The 24,010-nt window shown below is 40.4% G+C and overlaps 1 protein-coding gene across 5 annotated transcripts in view; it reads right to left on the bottom strand.

The window, feature by feature from the left end:
- Window positions 1-24,010, bottom strand: part of GK (glycerol kinase) — a 75,723-nt gene that overhangs the window by 27,141 nt on the left and 24,572 nt on the right. For 2 of the 5 annotated variants that reach the window (XM_013061114.2, XM_013061117.2), the window contains exons 5-12: window positions 15,408-15,491; window positions 11,735-11,811; window positions 9,538-9,675; window positions 6,283-6,392; window positions 5,759-5,825; window positions 4,679-4,696; window positions 2,933-2,968; window positions 2,487-2,554 (exon numbers count right to left, since the gene is read on the bottom strand). In XM_013061114.2, the coding sequence (XP_012916568.1) occupies window positions 2,487-2,554; window positions 2,933-2,968; window positions 4,679-4,696; window positions 5,759-5,825; window positions 6,283-6,392; window positions 9,538-9,675; window positions 11,735-11,811; window positions 15,408-15,491 (598 nt within the window). The remainder of the gene's footprint in view (window positions 1-2,486; window positions 2,555-2,932; window positions 2,969-4,678; window positions 4,697-5,758; window positions 5,826-6,282; window positions 6,393-9,537; window positions 9,676-11,734; window positions 11,812-15,407; window positions 15,492-24,010) is intronic. The other 3 variants (XM_013061115.2, XM_004761855.3, XM_013061118.2) reach the window with 3 other exon arrangements.

Below are 24,010 nucleotides of genomic sequence, written 5' to 3'. Positions count from 1 at the left end.
GAAAGAAAAATGAGAATCACCCATAATCCGTTCCTCGGCACCAAAACAGAGATGGGCTTTCCAGTGAATTTTGAGCTACCTGTCTTGTGCTCCCTGCTGAGGTTTGAAGAGACTGAGTCAATTCTCAGCCCCACCCTCTGCAACCTCTTTGGACTTCATCTTGACCATCGCTTCTCTCTCATTCATTTTACAACTCCCATCTGGTCTCTACTCAGACTCCAAAAAATGCAACGCACAGTGGCTGCGGAGGTACTTTGTAAGCCCTCCCTGGCTTAGACCAACCTTCCAGGACTTGTGATAACACTTCCACAGGAAGGGAGTCCAAAGAGGAGGAAAAACCAACAATTTTATAGGGAACGTCCCATGTGCTCTACACCGTGCTAGGTACTTGCTTGACAGAGGAGAGAGACCCTCTGATTTACTAGCACTAGCATGCCTGGCAAAGGAAAAAGGGCGGAGGGGAAAGAGCCTAGTTTTCCAATGTGTCTGTTGACTCCTGGTACAGCTGCCTAGAAGCCAGAAGAAAGAGATGTTCCCAGACCTATGCTCACGCTTGTTCAAGCTCTCTCAGTCATAACCTCAGGATACCTTGATCTGCAAAGACTTTACCAATCTCCCCTCCTCCCCGACCAAACCTCACGCAGATGATGTCACACTGTCACATGAGGACTGCTGAGCACGCCAGACCACAAGAGCAATTCATCAAAAAGGTTAGACATTCCATTATCCACAAAAGAAGAATTTAATCACTGTTGTTAACATTGATGACAGAATTAGGAAATCCTCTAGAAAAAAATAAATGTAGATAGTCTCCTGCTCGGTCAATGTGCTTCTCTCCTACAGAGAGTACAGTAACACAAGAGAGGTTCAGAGCCCCAGCTAAGTGCAATCAGATGGATCTGGGGGCCAAGACCGCTTATTTCACTTACTAGCTTAACTATTCTGAACATGTTTTCTTATCTGAAAAATGCAAGAAATCTTATCTCTTAGATATGGGGCTTGTTACAGATTCCCAAGGAAGAGTAGTAAGGAGACAAGATTAGGAAACAATTCACCAAACCTCTACTTCCATCATTCCTTCTACTTCTTTTTTTTTTTTAAGATATTATTTATTTATTTGACAGAGATCACAAGTAGTCAGAGAGGCAGGCAGAAAGAGAGGAGGAAGCAGGCTCCCCACTAAGCAGGGAGCCCGATGCGGGGCTTGATCCCAGGACTCTGGGATCATGACCCGAGCCAAAGGCAGAGGCCTTAACCCACTGAGCCACCCAGGCACCCCTCCTTCTACTTCTTGTAGAAGGAGAAACTCTAGGTAATGAGGAGAAAGAACAATGCCAGGAAAACTGCATCGAAAATCCCGCAAAAATATACCTTTACAATTTAGTGAGAAAGACTAGGGCAGGAACAGTGTATGTGGAGAAATATAGTTCATTTTGAAATTTTTTCTTTATGTTAAAAAAAATTAAAGATTTTATTTATTTGAGAGAGAGAGAGATAGCCAGTAAGAGAGAGCATGAGCTGGGGAAGGGTGGTGGGGGTTGAGGGCCAGAGGCAGGGGGAGAGCAGACCATCTCCGGCCTCCCCACCCTGAGCAATAATGACAGCATCACCAAAGAAACTTCTTTCTTTGGAAGAAAGATCATTCCACCTTTCATGAAAGGGAAACTGTATGACTTTGTTTTATTCTAAACAATTAAGAAGGAGCCTCAAACCTCAAAGCACATGGGAGTCTTAGTAAGCAGTATTCTGTAATATTTGGAGAAAGCTATGAATATTTTATCTCCATATTTATTTTTCCCAAATTACTTTCATAATGAATATTGCAATGTCTTATTTCAGAACACTTTTTTTTAAAAAAAGAATTTATTTATTTGACAGAGAGATAGAGAGCACAAGTAAGCAGAACGGCAGGCAGAGGGAGAGAGAGAAGCAGGCTCTCCAACAAGCAGGGAACCTGATGTGGGGCTCGACTGCAGGACGCTGGGATCATGACTTGAGCTGAAGACAGATGCTTAACCACCTGAGCCACCTAGGTGCCCCAATCATTTATTAAAGTATTCTCTACACCCAACCTGGGGCTTGAACTCGCGACCCTGAGATTATGAGTCACATGTTGTACAGACTGAGCCAGCCAGACGCCCCTGAAACGTAGTTTATATCATGGCTCTTCCTCCCCTCTGCTCTGCCCACCTCCACTCCGCATCCCCACCCAACTAAAACCATTAACCCTTTAAACCAAAATTTAGTTTCTGGATGAAAAATGTATTGAATCAAGATCTTTTCAAGCCTCAGCAGTGTGTTTACATATGGTATAATGTATTTTATTTGAAGAAGAGAAGGAAAATTAAATGGCAAAAAACTTACTGGAACTCCTAAGCTATTGATTTTTAGCCTGGATGAACTTCAACAGGTTTTCCTCATTCAAAGGACCAAAGGGATAAACAAACAAATCACTACTAGTTTTGGGGTCTGTTTCTTCAACTCACGTATTTTTGGCTTGACCATCCTGGAAGCACATTTGTCCCACCAATGCAGCAGACTGGTCCCCCAAACACTGAAAGCATAAATGACAATAAAGAACACTAAGACAGTGCCATTACTTTCCCCTTTAGAGCAGCCATAGGATTTATTTTTCCTTTTCTTCTTTATCAAGGAATGACCTGTCTTGATTTATGCATTGATTCCATTTGGCCATTTCCCCATTTCCTAATATCCCCTACAAGATATTAGGTATGGGAAGGAAGAGTTAGAATTTGGTCAAAATGTTCCCAGTGGCCCACACTGTGTCACCTAAGAACAAAAATCAGCCAATTCTGCCGCTTTCACCTTTCTTCCATAGTTTCAGAAGGGGCAGACTGATTAAGATAGAGGAAGAAGTCCCCTCACATGGAAGCAGGTAGGGTTGGGGAAGTAGCAGGGAGAGGAAACTTACCCCAGATATTGGCACACCTTCCAAGGCCCCAGCTTTCTAATAAAATTTAAAAAAAGGATTATGAGTAATCACGAACTATTATCTCTACTAACACAACTGCAACAGGAATGAACACAAACAACAACATGCCAGAGCATGTGGGCAGACAAGACAAAGCAAGTGTTTCAACTACATATGTGGTTCAAGGACAGATACGAGACATATTTCTAGAATGACAAGACAACACATGGTATTGGTGAATGGACGTCAAACACTGGGCTGGGGATCAGAAGACAAGGGGTCTACTCTTGGTTAGTTAGTGTTAAGTCCCTGAGCAGGCTGCTGAAACCTCTCTAGGTCTCAGTTTCTTGATATATAAAATGGAGTCTAGGTAACATGAATGCCTAGGTCTGATAGCTCTTTGTTATCGTTGCCATTAATAAGGAAAACACACACATCCTTTAAAACAAACATATGAATAGCTATCAAACTGGCATGGAACAGCCTCAGTTTGGAAGGTTGTATTTTACCAAGTATCCTTCCTTATCCAAACTGCTTTTGAGAGAAGTAAGAAACCCAAGAGCATTTGGGTATTGGCTATTATTTGTTCATAGCCGACATCATTTTTCAAATTTAGATAAGCAAGAGTTAATTTAGGTCACACATAGTGGTTTTTATTTAGATCAAATATGGCTAGCATTCCAGAGAAAAAAATGAGAATTAAGTGGCTGTGTATTTTACCAAACTTCATTTTTTTTTTTTTTTAAATTCTAATACAAAGCAATTTCTACTGGTATTAAGGAATTAGGGGGAAGGAACGTGATCCACGAAGTAGTGTGATGTACTAGGAACAGGGCCAAAAAAAACCTTTCTATGGACTGCCCCTTTGGTCTCCCACTGGTGAGCCTCTAGGAGCTTCAGATTCCCTAGCTAGAAGAACAGAAGCTGCCTCACATAGCTACGATAAGGAAGCAATAGCATATATGTGGAAACTCTGTACAAAATAGAAAACATCTTCTAGATGGTGGATATTATTTTATTTCTTTCATGCCTTCTGTTTTATTCAAGACCTCTCTTTTTTATTTACTGGATATACTCTTAGGAAACCTGAACCTGGATAATAAGCAAAGGGTACACTTCATAAGGAACTGAAAGTGAACCCGTAGGAAAGCGAGAGGCTGTCTATCTTCATATAAATACGAGAAGGCTTTGCTGACACTATGGAGGTATTATCAAACTACCAGCGGGATCTACTCATGTGCATTCCAGCACATAAAGCGCTCCTTTTCCTTCACGGGGGGTGGGGGGAGTCTCTGGAGGATTCCTGGGAATATCCTCTGGTGAAGCATGCAGAAAAAGTGACAGTGCATTTCCAACTAACTAGTCTGAAAGGCTGGTCAAGTATCACTCACAGTAGGCATTTAGGACATTTAAAAACCACATCTAATTTCCCTGTTAACGCCAAAGCCCAAAGCACATCCCAACTGTACTTTGTCATGGGAGTATCAGAATTTCTCATTCCAGGAAACTAGCTTAGTCTTTTACTTTGAAACACCGCTTTCAGTCTTATGGGAAACTTAAAAACAGACATGACTGAGTTTAAGGAAAACCTAGAGCTTGTCTAGAGCTTCTAGCAATTTGGAGGGTCATGGAGATTCTAGATAAATCTGCTTAGTAAATGGACTTCTTCTTGTCTAAAACTAAACGGAAATGCACTGTATCTTTTCCAAATGAATGGGTAGCATAATTGGCGGGCAACCTACTCACCAGGCTATGAGAGATTTTCTACAGTCAGCAAGGGGGAAAGGAGGACAGAAGCACAATATTTTAAATGCAAGAAAAAAAACTCGGCCAGTAAATGCTCTTCCAACCACTCTCTAAAACTGTTTCTCAAGGATAAGTTTTTTTCTCTGACCCAACGCAGTCTGTAGACAGCTATGAAGTCATCCAAGCACTTGTACTGCAGTTGCGCCGTGCTTCTCTTAGAAACTTCCAGGATGCTTTTTTAGAAATGAAATATTTACGAACTCTGCTCAAGCTTTATCCAGAGCACGTAGTAATCAACTCTATTATTATTGACTCTATAAGTACAGTTTCTATTATTTGTCATGAAATGTCTAAACAATGTATTTTTCTGGTAACTGGCCTTAGACATATTTTTAAATTTCATCGTAAATTCTAGATTTTTGTGCTCAAATACCAGTTCAAATCCTCCTGGAGGTTTTCATCCCTGATGTGTAATCAGAGATACTCAATGATGCTTAGCACACTTTTTGCTCAAAGTACTTTTTCTCCCAGTTTTAGTGAAAGCAACAGTAAAATGTCCCTTATGGAAACCAGTTTCATTAGCAATCACAAATCAAAAACAGACTCTTTTGTTTTCAGTTTCTTTGCTAAAGTTTTGCTCAGGCTGACAAAAAAATCTAATATAAAAATGTGGTCTGGCCATGAAAAGACATACAACAGGAGAAAGAACAATAAAATGTGAAGAGTCCTTCCTCTAAATTGTAAGCACAAACTACTAAAGTTACTTCAACTAAAAGAATAAACAGGCTCAAACATTCCCATGCCACCCTCTATAAATTAACTATAGTTAATTATTCCATTAATACTTTGAAAGTAGAATACTTAAAGAACGGCCAATTAAAGTTTATGAAATATAAAACCAACTGGTAAAAAGGATTCTAAAATTTTTAAGTTATATAACTATTTAAGCAGCACTAAATTCTTATTTTATATACTATCACACTTACAGAAAAGTCACAACTCTCAAACTAGAAAATGTTACACAACTACTTTTGAATTCTGAATAGTAAAGATTTTTTTAAATGTTTTTTTTTTTTTTACCATTAGGCCATAGATCTCAGAAGAACTCCGGACATTTGGAAGAATCTTCATCGGAATTTCAAAAAATCTGAAAAACAGTAAGACAAGACTGGTTATATAACACTATTTTAAATAAATATCTAGAAACATTTATATGTTTTTAAAGACAAAAATGTAAATAGCATTAAAAATGGACATATTTGAGCGTGGAGTTAAATAATAAGCCAGCAGAACATAGTTGTATGTTTGGGTATTTATCATTCTATCTTTATACAAAGCCAGTAAAAAATAAGAAGCACACAGAAAACAAAGTACTTTTTTTTTTTTACAAAGTACTTTTCTAAAGAAACCTAACTTCCTAATCAAGACAATTTGGCCTGTTTGCTATATATTCAACAATAGTCTCTTTTTTGAATACACATTATAGACTTATATATTATATTGAGATATCGACCAAGTTTGGTGCTCCATCAACATAAGAAAATAGTAAGATTTAGGTTATAAATAGTAATGGGAAATGCTTTTTAGGACAAAACACAACTCACTCGCAGAGCTCTTTATCCCATTCCAGAGAGTGAATGTTGAAAAGCATTGTCCTACTTGCATTTGTTACATCCGTACAGTGGACCCCTCCATGGGCCCCTCCCGTCAAACTCTAGACAGAATAAAAGGACAGGTTAGATTTGTACTAATTTGCTATTTATTTATTTTTATTTTTAAAAAGATTTAAAAATATTTAGATTTAGTTGAGAGAGAGAGAGAGAGCATGTGAGCAGGAAGAGGGGCAGAGGGAGAGGGAGAGAATCCTCAAGCAGAATCCCACTGAGCACAGAGTCCAATGCAGAGCTCCAAATCAGGACCCTGGGACTGTGACCTGAGCCAATATCAAAAGTCAGATGCTCGACCAACAGAGGCACCCCCTAATTTGTAATTTAATTTACATGCTGCCAAGGGTCATAATCAGTAGCAGAGTGCATGAAGCAGAATGGAATATGTCATTTAATTTTCTAGTTTTCAGCAGTGTCCAATAGAAATACAATGCTAGCTACATACGTAATTTTAAATTTTCTAATAGCTACATTAAAATATAAAGAAGGTAAAATTAATTTTAATAATACTATATATTTTCTTTAGTTCAATATAGCCGAAGTACCCTTTTATTTATTTAAGATTTTATTTTTAAAAGTTTTTTCAAATTACTCAATATTGGATAGAGATTACTTGAAAATACAAATTTACAACCAATATGAAATTACAACCCTGAAATCAATAGTTGTATGCTCCAGTGGCTGAGGAGACCAGGCACCCCCCAAAACATCCTTTTAATATGAAAAATTATTACTGAGACAACTTACCTATGTATTCATTTATTATTTTTAAAAGATCTTATTTATTTATGTGACAGAGAGAGACAGACAGCAGGGACAGGAACACAGGCAGTGGGAGAGGGAAAGCAGGCTTCCCATTGAGCAGGAAGCCAGATGTGGGGGCTCGATCCCAGAACCCCAGGATCAGGACCTGAGCTAAAGGTAGACGCTTAACCATCTGAACCACCCAGGCACCCCTATTTTATATTATTTTATTATTTTAATTAATGTCTACATCCAACACAGGGCTTGAACTCACAACCCCTAGATCAAGAGTGGCATGTTCTACTGACTGAGCCAGCCAGGCGCCCCAACATTTCACCTACTTAAGCATAGTATATATTTTACACTCACTGAACATATCGATTATTTGATATTTAATATTTGATATGGCTAGGAAGCAGTGCTTTCCCATATTTGAAGTGTTTGGTAGCCACACGTGCTTAAGTCGCTACCATATTAGACAACAGCAGTACAACTACTAGTAAACTGGTAGTTAAACCGAAAAAACATCAGTTTTGCTTTCATCTGTTATCTTTGGAAAAGGCAGTCTTACCACATTTGGCGAAATGTGTATGTCTGCCTCTTCAGGATCTCACAGAACTCTGTGCCGCTGTTCTCTGTTTGTGATTTAGTTTTTTGGAATAACAATTCTCACTGGGTTGTGCCTACCCAAGTATGTATCCTGAAAGCAGAGTTTTAAAATCTCCTGTGTTAATACCCCCCAGCACTGCTGCTTTCTTTTGTGTGGGAGCAGTAAGAGGTAAGAAAGGAACAAAAGAGCAGAAAAGGCATCTCAGAAAAAAAAAGAAAAAAAAAAAAGATAAGGCTTCTCAGCACCTATGCCCCCACCCTGCAGCTAACTGAGCTCTCCCCCTCAGCTCACAGGGGCCCCACCCTGCCTTACTCTGGTTTCAAACAACTGGCTGTCAGAACTACTGTCAGAAGTATTTCAATGTGGCAGGTATGAAAACTGCGGGCCAAGAGAGCACCAACCCCGGTGTGGCCTGGCCAAGCACAGGGAGGGCTGGGGAATGCCCTTCTTCCTAGTGCTGGTTCTAGAAGATCTGCTCTGTGGATCTGGCAAGTGAAAACGGGGACAATATTCCTCTGAAGCTCTCCTGAATGTTGAAAAGATAGTCACATCCTTACTAAAGTAATTACAAATGAAATGATACGTGTGGGGATTTGCTTTACAATGATCCGTGGGGAGAAGCGTATGTGAGTGTAGCTGAAACAAGACTGGCCACAGTTGATTGCCGTAGCTGGTACACTGTTGCACAGGTCCATTACACTATTCCCTCTCTTGGGTACAGTTGAAAATGCCCGTAATAAAAATAACAAAAGAACAAACAAAGAGAAAGGGGGAGAGAGAACATGTACTTTTGAGATAACTCTGGGAAATGTCTAAAATGTTAGTTTCTACTCATCTGTGTTCAGCTTAGGCAAAAAGATTATACTTCAAAATTCCATTATGATTCTTTCATATTATGGCTTAATAAGAGACAGCTGCGTAATGCTGAAAGCAGCTGCTAGTCACACAGGTGTTCTATTATGCTAAATAGCTACTTCCTTTAAGAAATGACCACTGGAAAAGAGCATATGATAGGCAAGAGGAAAAAGACTACCTAAACTATGAATTACTAATTAATTACCTAAATTACCTTTTCTAAGGATAATAAATATGAGATGTGGTTTTGGTAATCACCATCCATTTTTATGGCAATAAAGGAAGAAAAGTAAGGAAGACGTAGGCAAAAACGCTTTTTTTTTTTCAAAGCATCTATTGAAAAATTTTTGAGGAAAAATTCACATTAGATTAACCATTAATCAGTTCAAAGAAGACAACTCAGTGGCATTTAGCACCCTCATGATGTTGTGCACCCACACCTCTATCTAGTTCCAAGATATTTCCAGCCCCGCAAGGGTATACTCTATCTATTAGTAACCATTACCCCCTTCCTTCAGACCCCTACAACTTCTCTTCTACTTTCTTTTTGCAAAAATGCCTCCCAAACGGAGACTGAAATGTTCTGCTGTCTCTCAAGTGGCTTTTCTTAATAATTTTGGCAGCTAACAAGTTTCAACTCGAGGTGCCTGGATGGCTCAGTTGGTTGAGTGACAAACATTGATTTTGGCTCAGGTCATGATCTCAGGGTCATGGGAACCCACATCAGCTCCAAGCTGGGCATGGAGCCTGCTTAATAATCTCTTTCCCTTGCCCTCTGCCCCTCTCCCAGCTCATGCATAAACAACACACACGCGCGCTTGCGATCTCTCTCTCTCTCTCTCTCAAATAAATAAATAAATAAATAAATAAATAAAGCCTTTTTAAAAAAGTTTGAACTCTTAGTAGAAAATAGAGAGAAGGCAATACCATCTAAAAGAATTCTACAAAACTTTCTCCATACTTAACATTATATTTAAACGTACCCAAATAAGCCACGAATCAATGGTCCCAAAAAGAGCTCTATCTTCTTCAACAGCCCTTTGAACTTTTCTCACATTGTCAAGGAGCCAACGAAGTTTCACCGCACTGAAGTAAGTGCTAAGTGGAAGGCCTGTCTTGGACTAAACACAGTCATGAAATTCAGCCAGCAAATTGAAATAAAACACCAAACCAAGAACCCCAACAAATCGCAAAATATTCAATGGCCCTAAAGTCAGTCCCATGGTAATATGGATAAAAATGATTTTCCTATCTCATGGCACAGAAAAGCATGTTCATGAACAAAGATCAGCATGGTATGTTTGCAGTTCAAAGAGCATCCACGCTGCAAGGTAAAGAGAAAATTAAATGACACAACACCCTATAATCTAGATGGTGAGCAAGTAGATGTTAGCTTTTGTGTTATTATATACAGAACCTAGTCTGAAATTCTGCCTTTTCATTTTTTATTTCATGAAAGTGAAAATTTAAACTATTAAAAATCAGAGTATATTAAACAGTAACCAGATAATTTTATGTTTTAAAACACATATTAACAATATACTTGTATGTGTAAAAAATATAAATATATACACAAACACACATATTCAAATAGCATAAGTGGAGAATAAAGTAGAGCTCAAGGACATGCTAGAAGAAAGCAACACTGAGTCGCTCTGTATTAAGAAAGTAGTTGCCTAAAAACTCAGCGAGTACATTAAACAAAGGGAGGGTGTACTGAAAAAAGGATAAATGCTAAATATAAAATACATATGGGCTTATCAGTCTTCCTTGAGAACAGATCAGATCCAACTCTTGTTTTTGTTAGTACATTAAATACCAAACATATTTATTTATAAGAGCTGATGAAAGAGGTTAGGAGGATACATACATCAAAATAATGCAACTATCTTTCCCCTCCCCCAATCCTTAGTTTCCTGATTTATCCCCTAATTACAGTTAAGTGATACCTTCTTCCTTCTTATCTGCTATGGATATGTTTGGTAAGAAAATACAAAACAGACCAATACTTCAATGCACCCTCTAAGTTATGACTCTTAACTCATGGTTTTCTAGCTTTCCTAGAAAAAAGTAAGACCCGTACTCAAAAGTAAGGAGAGGAAATAAGTTATGAGATTATTCCTCTTTGATTTGAAGGACCAAGGGTCATCCCACAAAGTCAACAGTGAGGTAGTTGATACTATCTCCTTTTAATGATATAGGCAGCAAGTTTAAAAGTTGCCTAAAATGGTACGACGTGGGGGGTGGGGTGGAGAGGGTGGTTGGGTTATGGACTTTGGGGAGGGTTTGTGATACGGTGAGTGTTGTGTAGTGTGTAAACCTGACAATTCACAGACCTGTACCCCTTGGGCAAATAATACATTATATGTTAATAAAAATAATTTAAAAATTGAAAAAAAATGGCACAGAAGAGAAAAACATGCATCACTTGCAGCAAAGTGTAGCTGGAGGTGGGGGTGAGGGTTGGGCAGGGTGACAATGCGGCACAGAATAGGGAATGGGTAGGGGTATATTTAGGACTAGCTTGAAGTTATTCAGGGGGTGAGGGTAGGGAATGGTTTGTTAAATTGCTACAATTGATGGGATTCGAACCCTAGTTTCGGAACCAAGAGCCACTGTTTTAAGAGACTCACTGACAAATATGAAGGGGATATGCCAAAAAAACAGAACTTCTTTTGAATGGTAGGAGAAGTGGGCCTTGACCTTCGTAAGAAAAATGCCTTGCCTATTCCAAAAATTCTCTCTCCCTTAATTCAAGAGCTCTACATATGGACTGAATTTTATGCACTTTCTATCAGCCTTCTTCATATGAAAAAACTGGAAGGAGTTCCGTGAGAAGTTGGGAGTGACTTTTCTCTCCCTGAATCCCAATGCCTAAAAACTCAAAAGCATCCAGAATTTTCTAGAAAACAAGTGGGAGTATGGTTTAAGCCACTGAGACACTTTATAATACCCTCCAGACTATCAACATCAGAATACAAATCCTCTAATCCACCACAGGGCAAGAAGACAGAAAGGTAAATACTTGAGTTGTCCTTAACTGTCTGCAGAGAATAGTGTAACATATCAAATAACTACTGTGTAACACGATGTAAGGCCCAATTAGTCTTTCAGGTGAAATCTCTAAATCTTTTTTAAAAATAAGCATTCTTATAGTATACTTCTGAAGAGATCTCTTACCTTGACAAAGTTATTATTTCCTGGAATTCTTTTACTAAGATTCTCAACGGTAGACTGGGTTCTTAGGTCAAGCCACACTATAGACCAAAATATAACAACATATATGAAAAACTTCATTTAAAAAATCAGATCTTACTGAAATCACTGTCAAGGACAGGAGACTGATTAGTTTCCATAAGCAATTAAAATGCTGAGCTTTCAAAGGATTGAAATTAGAAAATTAGAAATGAATGGGCATATTGTTAGAAAAAAGAATAAATTTATGAGGAAGAATTTAAAGCTTTTATGCCAAATTACAGACCAAGTTAGGAGAACAATACAAACCTGAGGGCACTCATCTGGTATTGTTTTTATAGGAAAAAAAAAACCATGAAAAAAATGTTTTGGATAAGAAGTTTCTAAGAATACAGGAGTACAGAGAAAATCTCCATGCTCCATAGGCCAGTTGCCAGGGGCGTCACACACAGGTCAGGATCACTGTACTAGGTAAAAGCAGGTGCCTTATAGAACTTGGGAGCAATGTGTGACAAAGCACAGAACCTGGTACTATTTATTGAAGGAAAAAGTAAGATTCAGTCTCCCATGTATGAAATGCTTCCGTACATTACACTCCTCCATTTCAAAAGCAGGCTAGAAGCCAGAATTGTTCAAAGAATTATTTAAAGGTCGCCATTCTTGCTCCATGCTGGGTCATAAAAAATCTATTTTGGGAGATCAACATTATTTACACTAGCAAGTAGCTTCCACTTTCTGATCCTCCAGTGAAAATATTTCTCTTCTGCTTCCTGACAGAAGGCCTGAGAAAGAGAAGGTATCACACAGTACATAAAGCAACTGTGGAAGGTAACCGATAGGTCAGCGGAGTTCTGTTTGTCAGACTTAAGTTTTGTACTTAAGTTCAATCACTTTTAATCTATTAGCGGTCAGTTGTTATTTTTAGGCAGTGACTGTGCTCAGATGCCTCCTGAAAAGTCTCAGGCCCATAGTTTATTTAAAGGGCCCCAGGGAAGATAAAACAGGCTTGCCCACTTATACACGTGAATGCTGGCCACTTAATCACATAGTTTGCTTCACCCTTTTGACTATTTGACTATTTCATGTTTCAACTATTACATGTTTTTTACTCATGTAAAAAACAGTTCTTTTCGGTAGTGATTTTTAATCAGTTCTTTGTAATCACTTAAATTGTCATTTCCCCTGAGGGCTGCCTGAGCTTATTTTGACAGTGGCTACTTCAAGACCCGAGACTGGTTTCTGGGGCACCTGGGTGGCTCAGTCGGTTGGGCGTCTGCCTTTGGCTTGGGCTGTGGTCCCGGGATCCTGGAATCGGGCCTGACATCAGGCTCCCTGCTCAGTGGGGAGTCTACTTCTCCCTCTCCATCTGCTTCCTCCCCCTTCTCCCCCCATTCATGCTCTGTCTCTCTCAAATAAATAAATACAATCTTAAAAAAAAAAAAAAGAGTGGTTTCTGCAGGTGTGAGAAGCGGCAAGAAAAGGCTCATCACAGCTGAGGAAGGAGGCGGCAGAGAGGGACGCCAGGGGAATCCGTGGTCTGTCTCCCACATCTGCATTTGCTGCCTGTATTCCTCTTACTCCTGGGAACAGTATCTCAAATTCTCTTCAGGAAATCGTCCCTCCCTCAGTCTCAGGCCCGTGGTTTGCCAGAGATTCGACCCTACCCCCAGCTCCAGGACCATGCATGTCCCCTTCCCAGTGACTGGTTCAGTAGACAGTGTGTGGTCGAAGCAGCCCTACGGAGATTTGTGCTCCGTCTTCGGGAGCCCCTCTCCTCAGCACCACTAGGCAGTGTGTGGCTGGGCCTGCCGCCCCCACGAAGAGAGAGCTGAACTGGCTCCATCGGAAGCCATCCCAGAAGACTTGCAGGGAATTCAGGTCATATGGTCCAAGTCTAGAATCAAACAGCATCTGAACTAAGCTACTGTTTCACTACTGGTTCCGTGAACAAAAGAATTACTTTTTAAAACATTTTTCACTTTACTTAATTAGGGTTGTGTTTTCTATTACTTGCGCTGCGCTGTGACTGATGTGAGCCATTAGCAGCAGCTGCATGGAGTTGGCAAGAACTCCCCTGTCAAGGGCACCAAGGCAGTCTGCTTTTCACAGAGGGGCCATATGGCGTGACTGCAACAAAAGTAGACTTTCCTCACAGGCAACCCCAGCAGATGTTAACAGAAGTAATCGGGAAGAGGAGAGGAATTCACCGGAGAAGTTTTGAGTCTGTGATAGAATTAACAAACACATCTCAATTCTCCATGTTTCGAGCAACAACAGGCTGGGGGTTAAAAATCAACTGGGTGTGTTTTGACTACCTACTCTTAAAAAAGAAATAGGATGCATTAGAATGGAAAATAACAGAGTCTGCTGAACTCTGTAAGTATGTGGGACTTTTTAGTTATATGAATTTGATGAATCATGATGTAAAATATGTTCCTCATCAAGGAACATGAACAAAAGACCTGAAAGTCATTGTTCTGGGCTGTTTAATGACTCAAAGCTTCCTAGATCAGGACTTTTCTGTATTTTAATGTAAATAATCACTAAGGAGCTTCAAGATGGACCCCATTCCCTGAAATTCTAGAAAAGTAGGTCCAGGGAGGGAGCCCAGAAACACACCTTTTAAATAGGTGCCCATCTTCTAAGCAGCACTGTTCAGACTCCACGGCAGCAACCCTTACCCAAAAAGCACACCAGAAACCCCTGGAAAAATTTGAAATCACACATTCCAAGCCCTACCTTGCACGATTCCAGCTGCAGGTCTAGGCAAGGAAGGCCTGAGTCTTTCTACTTCTGCTATAAGCATCCCAAGTTATTCAGTATTACATACTAGAACTTGAGACGCTCTTTTCTAGGGCATGAACTTTAGGATATGCAGTTTGTTCCAGTCATTTCTTTAAAAACCAAGTGACAGACAAACTGGTGACCAGATGGCTCTCAAGTCCCAGTGGCTCTGGGACTTAACTGCTCCTGGACAAAGCCCATTTACGTAACTGGGCACTTTACTCCTCACTTGAGAGCTTGCAAGTATCCACAGCAGAATCCATAGAATCAACCCCTCACCGAAATGAGTCAAGACACTGGACGTGAGATCAGGAGAGCCAAGTTCTAGGTCTTCTGATTTTGCCACCAACAAGCTACGTGACTCAAGCAAGTCTATTTGACCCCTTGTGGCTTAGATTTCCTGAATACAATAAAATAAGGCAGTTGAACTAGATGGTCTCCGTTGTCCCTCTCCTGCCATTACTCCGTGATCACAGAAGGCTGGCAGATTCACTTTGTTTTTACAGCCCAAGAGTTTAAGGCAATTAGAATACATGGAACGAATTAGTACGACTGCCAAAGAGAAAAATGGTCAGTGGTGGATATACTACCAAACAATTCACGAATGCTCAAAATTAATTGAATTAAGAACAAAACAATTAGAAAACTCATTAAAGAAGCTAAGATGGCAGAATTAGATTTGCAGGAAGAGAGACCAAAAGCTAAAGAGAAGACCCCAAGCTGGACGACCAAGCCCCTTGTGTAGATAATTTCTGAGAACAATCAAATGAAGCGCCAGATCCGCATCCAGCAGTGGTGGTCAATCTCCCCCAGCACGTCTGAGGCGGTCTGAGTCGGGAGGCCGGGGAGTGAGCAGAAGCCGGAGCACCAATACCTGAGGAAGTGCCAGCAGCCGGAACCGAAGAGCCAGAGCGAACAACGGCAACTGGGTCGGAAGGGCCGGGAGAAACTGGAGCGGCTGGAGCATTAGGAGAAATAATGGCAATTCATGCTAGAGGTGGCCAGATTCAAGGTGTGTGTTCTGTCGTCGACCACTGGGAAAATGGCAGACCACGTGGGCAAGTTCCCCAGAATGAGCATTTTCTACGCGTGTGAGCATAGAAAAAGCAGAGGAAGAGGCAGGGAGTGGATGGGACACGAAGGCAGGCCTGACGTCAGTCTCTGGTTCGGTCGACTTCGTCCGGGTGGACAAAGAGCAGGTACAGAATACGGGCTTCCACTTCTGGATGACTCATCCCTACCTCGGCCTACCTCGGCGCAGAGCTGCACCCTGGCTAGCAAAGCGGCTCAGCGGGTTACTGAGTGCTCGCCCAGGCCGAGACGGGGAACGGCTGTGTGCGGAAGCAAGCCAGACTGCCTGGGCTAGGGGCACCCAGGAGCCTGCCACGGTCTGTTGGGGCGATTTACAGAAGATGGGAGAAGGCTGCTCTGGGAAGGCATGGCCCCAAGAAAGTGTTTTCCTGATAAGGGTGGCAGGAGGTGAAGCCCACTGCCACAAACAGGAGAAGCATGTCCCAAGGGAGCAGGGAACTGGTAAGTTCCAGAGTAATTTGGGGGAAAAAGTAAGGAAAACCGATGCTAGGGAGTCCTGAACACTAGACAGCCTACCTTCATAACACGTGTCCCTTATTTAGACCCAGTCGATTGGATTTATATGGTTCCAACCAGGGCACCTGGGTGGCTCTGTGGGTTAAGCCTCTGCCTTCAGCTCAGGCCATGATCTCAGGGTCCTGGGATCAAGCCCACATGGGGGCTCCCTGCTCAGCGGGGAGCCTGCTTCTCCCCACACACACACCCCGCCCCCTCTCTGCCTCTCTGCTTAGGTGGGCTCTCTCTGTCAAATAAATAAATAAAATCTTTAAAAAAAAAACCATTTTAAATGGTTCAAACCATGAAGTGAGTAAGTTTAAAAAAACCCACTTGGAGGATGTGATAAACTCTCAATTGTGTTAAAGTCCCATCCAATACAGATCCATTAGATTTGGTCTAGTCTGAGAAACAAAGTTTTAAGAGTGAAGAGAAATGCAGTCACCTCAACATCCACGGACCAGGGTCAATTTGGTGGGAAGAATGGACTTTGAGAATATTCAGAAATTTGTATCAGTTCTGATTAGTCAGAACAATTAAAGGGAAAAGTACCTAAGAAAAAAATTTAAAATCAACCAGAAATAATCAGAATTATTTTCAATGGACTGGAAGCGAAGGCAAATAGCGAAATCTCCTCTGGGAGGACTGACTGTGAGGAGGAGCTACAGGGAGGACGAGGAGGGAGTTGCCCTGAGGCCCCAGGTTAAGGGGCACACCCTAAGCAAGGACTGCTGACAGTTACACAAAGTGTTATCAGCTCGCTTCCTTCCCCCCCCCCCCCCCCAGACAGCATAATAGTCAACCAGATTTAACTGCTTTGTGTTATCACTTGCCAAAAGTTAAACTATTAATTAAGCTGGGTAAGAGGTCACTTGCAAAGGACAAGAGACTATAATTGATGACTGTCCCTCGCCTGATGACATCTTCAGAAATCTCAAGTGGCCAAAAGAAAAATGGAGTGTAAGGGAGGGAGGTGATTTAAAACATATATTCGCCACAAGGGGGACACTAAAAACTATTTCAGCTGCTAGGTGTATACATGGCAACATACCAATGACTCACGCAAGTGTGTGCGACCCAGGTAAACTCTGCATTTTTCCCAAGAACACCTGTCGTGGGTAAGTCAATGATTCCATTTGGCATTTCTGGATTAAAAAGACCCGCAGCCAATTCAGAACAGTAGCCATGGCTACCACTTACTGAAACCTTCTCATCTGCTAGGCACCGTAAATACTCTACATGTAGTAACTCACTCATTTTTAATTCATGTCTAAGAGGTCCACACTTAAATTGTTAAATTGTCTCCATTTTAACTGTTGAGGGAACAGGCACAGAATGGTAGTAAGTGGAAAAGCCAGGATTTGAACCCAGAGTCTGAATCCAGTATGAAACCCCTACCATGCAGGTAAGCCAGAATGAATTCAAAGTCTTAAATGGAATATAAAGAAATAGCAAAGATCGGAAACCTCTGAGTTGAAACCAAATCCAGTTTCTTTTTAAATTGGCCAGAGTTGAAGAATTCATTAATTGCAAAATACACAGATTTCTTTTTAACCGCAGACTGAAGGAAATGTAAGACATTCAAAGACTGGTAATAAACAACTTGAAATAAGGAGAAATTAAGTATATCTTGACCAAGCTGAATATTCTAGATCTTACAAAAATAAAAACATCTGCTCCTTTCCAAAGCAAAATAATAAAAACAAAACTACACTTTTGTTGTTTAAAACAAGTGTGCTTCCAAGTTTTAGGTAGCTTCTCATTTAGGGTTTTCTTTCATGCTGATCCTCTGAAATATAAACCAACCCAGAAAAGGTTAAAAAAATTGAGCTCAAGGTCCTTCAGTGCTTGACAAATGATTACACAGGTTTAATCACTGGCCCAGGGTGAACCAGTACATAAAAAGTAACAAAGGCAAAGAGGATGATCCATGTTTATAACTGCATGAACAGTTGTATGTCATAGGGAACTTGATTTTTTTTTTAAAGATTTTATTTATTTATTGGAGGGGCGGGGACAAGCGGGGCTGTGCTGAGTGCAGAGCCCAACATGGGGCTTGATCCCATGATCCTGAGATCATGAAATGAGTCGAAATCAAGAGTCTGATGCTCAACAAAATGGGCCCATGCAGGCACCCCTATTTTTATTTTTTTGAAGATTTTATTTGAAGTAATCTCTATACCCAATGTGGGGCTCAAAATTACAGTCCCAAGATCAAGAGTCACATGTTCTCCGGCTGAGCCATAGGAAACTTTAAATCCAACATCTTAGGAAAGAAATGTTTGCCGTACCATTTAACTAAAGAAAAATGGATTGGAGAGAAATGATTTTTGTCAGTGGTTTTCTTTCATATACTAAAGGTCTTAAATCAGTGGCTCTTGCCTCCCTGGATGTAAGTCTTTAATATGAATAATACTTTAATATTAAAGTATGAGCTGTGCTCTATAGAAAGCTACTGGATGGTGCCGTGCACACCTATCCACTGTAACAGAGAATGACAACATCTGCCCAAGGAGGGAAACAGTTGTGCCATTCTCATTAGGGCAGAATATTTCACTGGTAGCATCAGTGAAATATGCACAAGAAGATATTAAACGCCACTGATTCAAGCCATTCCCCCCACTTCAGTGGTTCTGGGCTTGGCTGTGCCATTGTAGTTGTGCTCAGTTTCATTTGCAGTGTATTTGTAAACCCAGCAAGGTATGCAGACCACTAATAAAAGCTGGTTTTGGGGGTGTCTGGCTGGCCCAGTCATTAAGTGTCTGCCCTGGGCTCAGGTCATGATCCCTGGGTCCTGGGACTGAGCCCCACATTGGGGTCCCTGCCTAGTGGGAAGCCTGCTTCTCTCTCCCCTACTCCCCTTGTTTGTGTTCCCTCTCTCACTGTGTCTCCCTCTGTCAAATAAATAAATAAAATCTTTTTTTTTTTTTTAAGTTGGTTTTGGAAGAAAAAGGCTTGGAAAAATGGCAGGGGTTGGGGTAGAGGGTAGTCCTTGGAAAAGAATACTGATGAAGGGAGCACTAAGAGGGAGAAAGAAAAGCACCACAGGGGCAAGGATGAGTGAAGACAGAGGAGAGAAGCCGAAGGACACAAGGGCCACAAAGGTCCTGCAATCCGGCCAGGCGGCCCATCGGAGTCAATGGCTACATCATGGCCCAGCAACTGCAAAGCAGTGATGCCCAGTGACACTGCTCATTTCAGGTACGACACCAATGTCTACCTCACAATTAACACATACATTCTCAAACTGTATGAAACAGGCCATCTGTGCCTCCATGGACTGATTTTTTAAGCTTTTTTTCTGTGCCTGTCACTGTATCTGTTACAAAAGACATCAGTAAACACATACACCTTTATTGCAAACAAGAAAAACACAGCCTTTCTCAGCTTTCAGCTTCTTCATCAAATGTATTTCAGGTCCACTGATAGAACAGGTACTGGGGGGTGAGTAAGCTGATGGCTTATTAAGGACCTCTGGACCATAAACCAGGCCACATAAAAAATGCAATTTTTAAGAAAAAGAAGTGTAGACTGCTTCTCTGGTTGGCTTGTCTATAACAAACACTGCTCGTAGGTTACATAATTAAGTAAAGAGAGATGAAGAGGACAGGCCTAGAGTGAAAGATTTATAAGAGAAAGGCATAGGGGAGGGGGAGAGAGAGAGAGAGAGAATCAAACGCACAGACTGTGGTATAAACAAAGACGAAGCTCAAAGACAAAGATAGGTGACAATCTGATTCTGTTTCTTCCAATCCCACCCTGTGTTAAGAGAAAGCTGCTGTAGATTTACTGTTGATATTCTCAACTGAGACTTGCATGGAGATATGACACCAGAGCGTTTCCCTGGGTGACATGAAATGCGAGGCAGAATCTATCCTTGTCATAATTTAGTGGCTCCCCTTCTCAGCTCATTACTCCTTCCTTCTCCTCCTTTTCTATTCGCTTTCCCTTCTCACTTCTAGATTCCTCTCCTGAGCCATGAGTCTCAAAGGCAAGCATGGTGACTGCCCAGTTCGTCACCAACTGCCTAGTAGAGCTTTTCACAGAACCTGTATGTACACAGAAGGGCACTTGAAATTTGTTGAGTCATTTACCTTCATTCCTACAGTGATGTCATCTGTAATAAAAAGGAGACTTTCACCTCTCTGTTAATGACTTGAAGTCTCCATCTTACATTTGAACAATCTCTTTATCCAAGAGCCACGAACCTAATTTCTCAGAAATGAGCTTTGATTACAAGTCTAATATTTACCTTGTTCAAAGAAGCCAGCCACTTTTCTCCCAGACTGACAGCCATTAAATCTTAATTTCTGTCTGTTTCCTGAGGCTAAAAATCTTGCAGCCCTGCCCCCCACCACCCCTCGCCACCCCTTATCTTTATGCCCCGTCTGATTTACTAACATACAGGTTGTGACTCCCTCAGAAAGGTCTTTCCAGTTTGCCTTCTCTCTACTGTCTTGGCACTAATCCCATCCACTGATTACCAGTCCCAACGAATCTCGTCCTTTTTAATGTACTTACGTACTTATTTGGATTTAAATGTCTTCTATTTGTCCTTCCTTCCTTCCTTCCTGTTTCACATTCCTTTTTCTTTCCTTTCCTGCCTTTTTTAAAAAAATCATTCAATATTCCTCTGCTATCAACTTGCTAATTATACATTATTTTACTCTCATTGCTTACCCTGGAGATTATTACAACATGCATCCTTGACAATACAAGGACCTCAAAAACAGTTTATAGACTCATCTACCCCAAGTTCCTTTCATGTACAACTGTTGCCATGTCTTTTAATTCTTAATAAATTTTGAACCTCCTAAGATGTTACTGTTTTATACCACCAAATTAGCAGTTTTTGTCTTTGCTTTTGTATTTCACCTTAATTTTCATGGGTACAGAATCCTAGATGAAGTTATGTTCATTTAGCACTTTAGAGATTTCATTCTACGGTATTCAGACTTACTTGGCTACCATTGAAAAATCAACTGAAAGTCGATTCTCCTCAAAGTGGGTTCTCCTGAAGGTCATAACCTCTGGCTACATAGTTTTTCTTTTTATCTTCAGGTCTCCGCATATGTTTACATATAACTTTCTGTGTTATTTATCTTGCCTGGGAATCACAGTGCTTCTTGAATCTGTTTCTTGCATCAGTTTTGAAAAACCTTACCGTTTCTCTCTCCTCTTCTCTTGGGACTCCAATTACAAGTATGTTAGACCTCCTCACCTTACCCCATCTTTCTCCCAGATTCTTTTCGGTTTTCTAAACCTTTGTCTCCCTGTGCTCTAGTCTGGATATTTACTTCTGATCTCTCTTCCAAATCAATTAATTCATCTTCAACTGTGTCTAATCTAATGTAAAACTCATCAACTGAGTTTTGATACAGTTCCAGAATTTGTGTTTAATTTTCCAACTCTTGGCTAAGATCATCAATCCTGTCAAGGGATTCCTTGAACATGTTGATTATGATTAAAGACTGGTAACTCTAATATCAGGATTTCTTATGGGTTGGTTTCTAAGGTTATTTGTTTCTGTTGGTTTTTAGCCGTGTCTTGTTTTGTATGCTTAATTATTTTTTATAGAAAACTAGAAATCATATATGAAAAATTGGAGAGATAATTTTCCTCCAGGAAGGGTTCATTTTTGTTTCTGAAAGGAAGTTAGGCTAAGCGCATTAACAATTGTAGATCACCATAATCCACTCAGTGCTTTAACTTACTTGAATCTGGCCTCTAAGTCCTGTGATGGGTAGTATATTCCTACTTTACCTTACTTCAAGGGGTGGCCCTTCACAGTTGCAAGATTTTGCCCACATTTATCTCTACTCCTGCCAGCCTACCTTTTGCCTCCCTATTTCCATGAACCTATGAAAACGCTACTTAGCCTCAGATACCGCTCTAAGAATCTACAAGTATTTCTAAGGAATAAGCAGCAACAAATGCCAGGCTTATCTCTCTGGGCTTTCCCTCTCTCCTGGATTTTGGTCCCATAATTCCTCACTGCCTTGGGAGCCTTCCAGTCCCTCAGACAGTTTTATTTTGTTTTGTACAACTTCTCGAGCTGTTCTCGAGAGGTGCATTGGGAATAGCCCATTCCACCGTACGGGAAGGTAACTTTCTTTTATTACTCATTTTGTCCCATGTTACCCAGTGTACGGTTTTCAGTGCCCTCCATAGCCTCACCAACCCCTTTCTCACCAAACGAGAACACAGGCTTGAGGGTTGGAGAGAGTTATGTTCAAACTGTGCCTTTACCTCTTCTTACAGCTATATGGCCATGGACAAGTTATGTAGCTGTTTCCCCCATAATTCATTTGTAAGAAAAGGCATGTAAAATCTGCTTTGGGATCACTGAGATTAAATAATATGGGCAAAGTGTTTAGCACAATGTGTAGTACACAGTAATGTTAGGACTTACTGAGCATTATCATCGCCGTTAGTTCTATTAAAACTAATAAATAAGTCATCCTATCTGCAAATCAGATCAGTCTCTTGACTCTGGTGAGGTATGTTTAGATGTTTTCATTTTCATAACTTATTCACGTTAGCTTTCATTTTTTGTTTTTCCTAATGTAATCCAACACATTCTTCAAGGTCTAGGACGGAGTTCAAGCTCCCCCAACAGTATGTCCAAATTCAAAATCCATACTAACATGCACTTGCTCTAATTCCTATTCATTTTAGCAGCATAGTTTATCAATGATTCCCTAATTTTGTTAGTCTCTTACCAAAACTAGGTTACAAAATGTTTGTAAAACCGGCCAATAACTCATAGCCTCTATAACACACCCAGTATAGCACCAAACACCTAAGTTCTCAGACAAGAGCCTGCCTCAGGATTGAAAAAAGGTTCTTCACATTCTACAGATGCAGTAGGAATTAGTACTGAAAAGCACATAGGATGGGGCACAAAGGGACAATGGTAGAAGAAAAGGAAACGAGTACATAAGCACATCAGAAAAGAAAGTATTTCTGATAAAAGCTTTACTTAAATCTTTTAAGTATAACTTCAACTAACCTAGTTGCATTATTTTAAAATGACAACTCAAAGTCCAAAGTTGCATTTTTAAAATTCAAAGTTAGAATTTAACAGGAACTTTCTGGTTCCTTTGAGAAGGTCCTTCCTTTTCCCTAAGGGGGGGGGGGGCGGAGTAAAACCCTAACTAGTTCAAGAAGTTGGAAAATAGTGATCCGTGAAAGGGTACCCCCTGGGTATCAGTCATGAAAATTGTCATGTCCTGCTTTGCTTGTATTCAACATGATTTGCTCAAGAGCATGAAAACAAAATAAAGATTTAAAACATGTACTTTTGTGTAACAGACCTATGGTTGCAATTCTTTGACATTTCTGAGCCTCTAATTTTTTTATACCAAGTAGAGAAGACAAACTAAATGGTCTCTGATAACACAGTAACATGAAATGCCTTAATTTTTTATAGATGTTTTTTCTAAAGGTTTCATGCTATTCTTACAAGGCACCATTTTAGTGTATTTTCTGCTTGAATATCACTTTCTCCCAATCAATACTAAAGTAACTATACTACTCAGATAACTATCAAGTAAAAACAGGTCACTCTAGAAATCATCCCATCTCTGCTTCTGCTTCCATTCCCTACCTCACAACCTGGTATTTTATTGACAAAAACTTTTGTTTTGCTATTTGTGAACAGAATGATGCATTTCAGTGACAGTATATTTACAACAAACTTCTCCTTTTAGCAACTGACAGTGTCATTTACCACCCAAATGTCACATGCAAGAGTATGCTACATTATACTCATGGTCATTCACATTTAAGTAAGATATGATACCTAATGTTGGTGTTATTTGCAATTTTGAGTTCTTGAACCCCTGCCGAAATAGCCTGATGTGTAGCAGAAGGAGCTAAAATGTAGAC

Source organism: Mustela putorius, unplaced genomic scaffold, assembly GCF_011764305.1.
Source record: "Mustela putorius furo isolate JIRA1106 unplaced genomic scaffold, ASM1176430v1.1 tig00003836_pilon_pilon_pilon, whole genome shotgun sequence".
NCBI lineage: Eukaryota > Metazoa > Chordata > Mammalia > Carnivora > Mustelidae > Mustela > Mustela putorius.
Note: the sequence above shows the minus strand (reverse complement) of the source record. Positions and strands in the feature narration are given on the sequence as shown.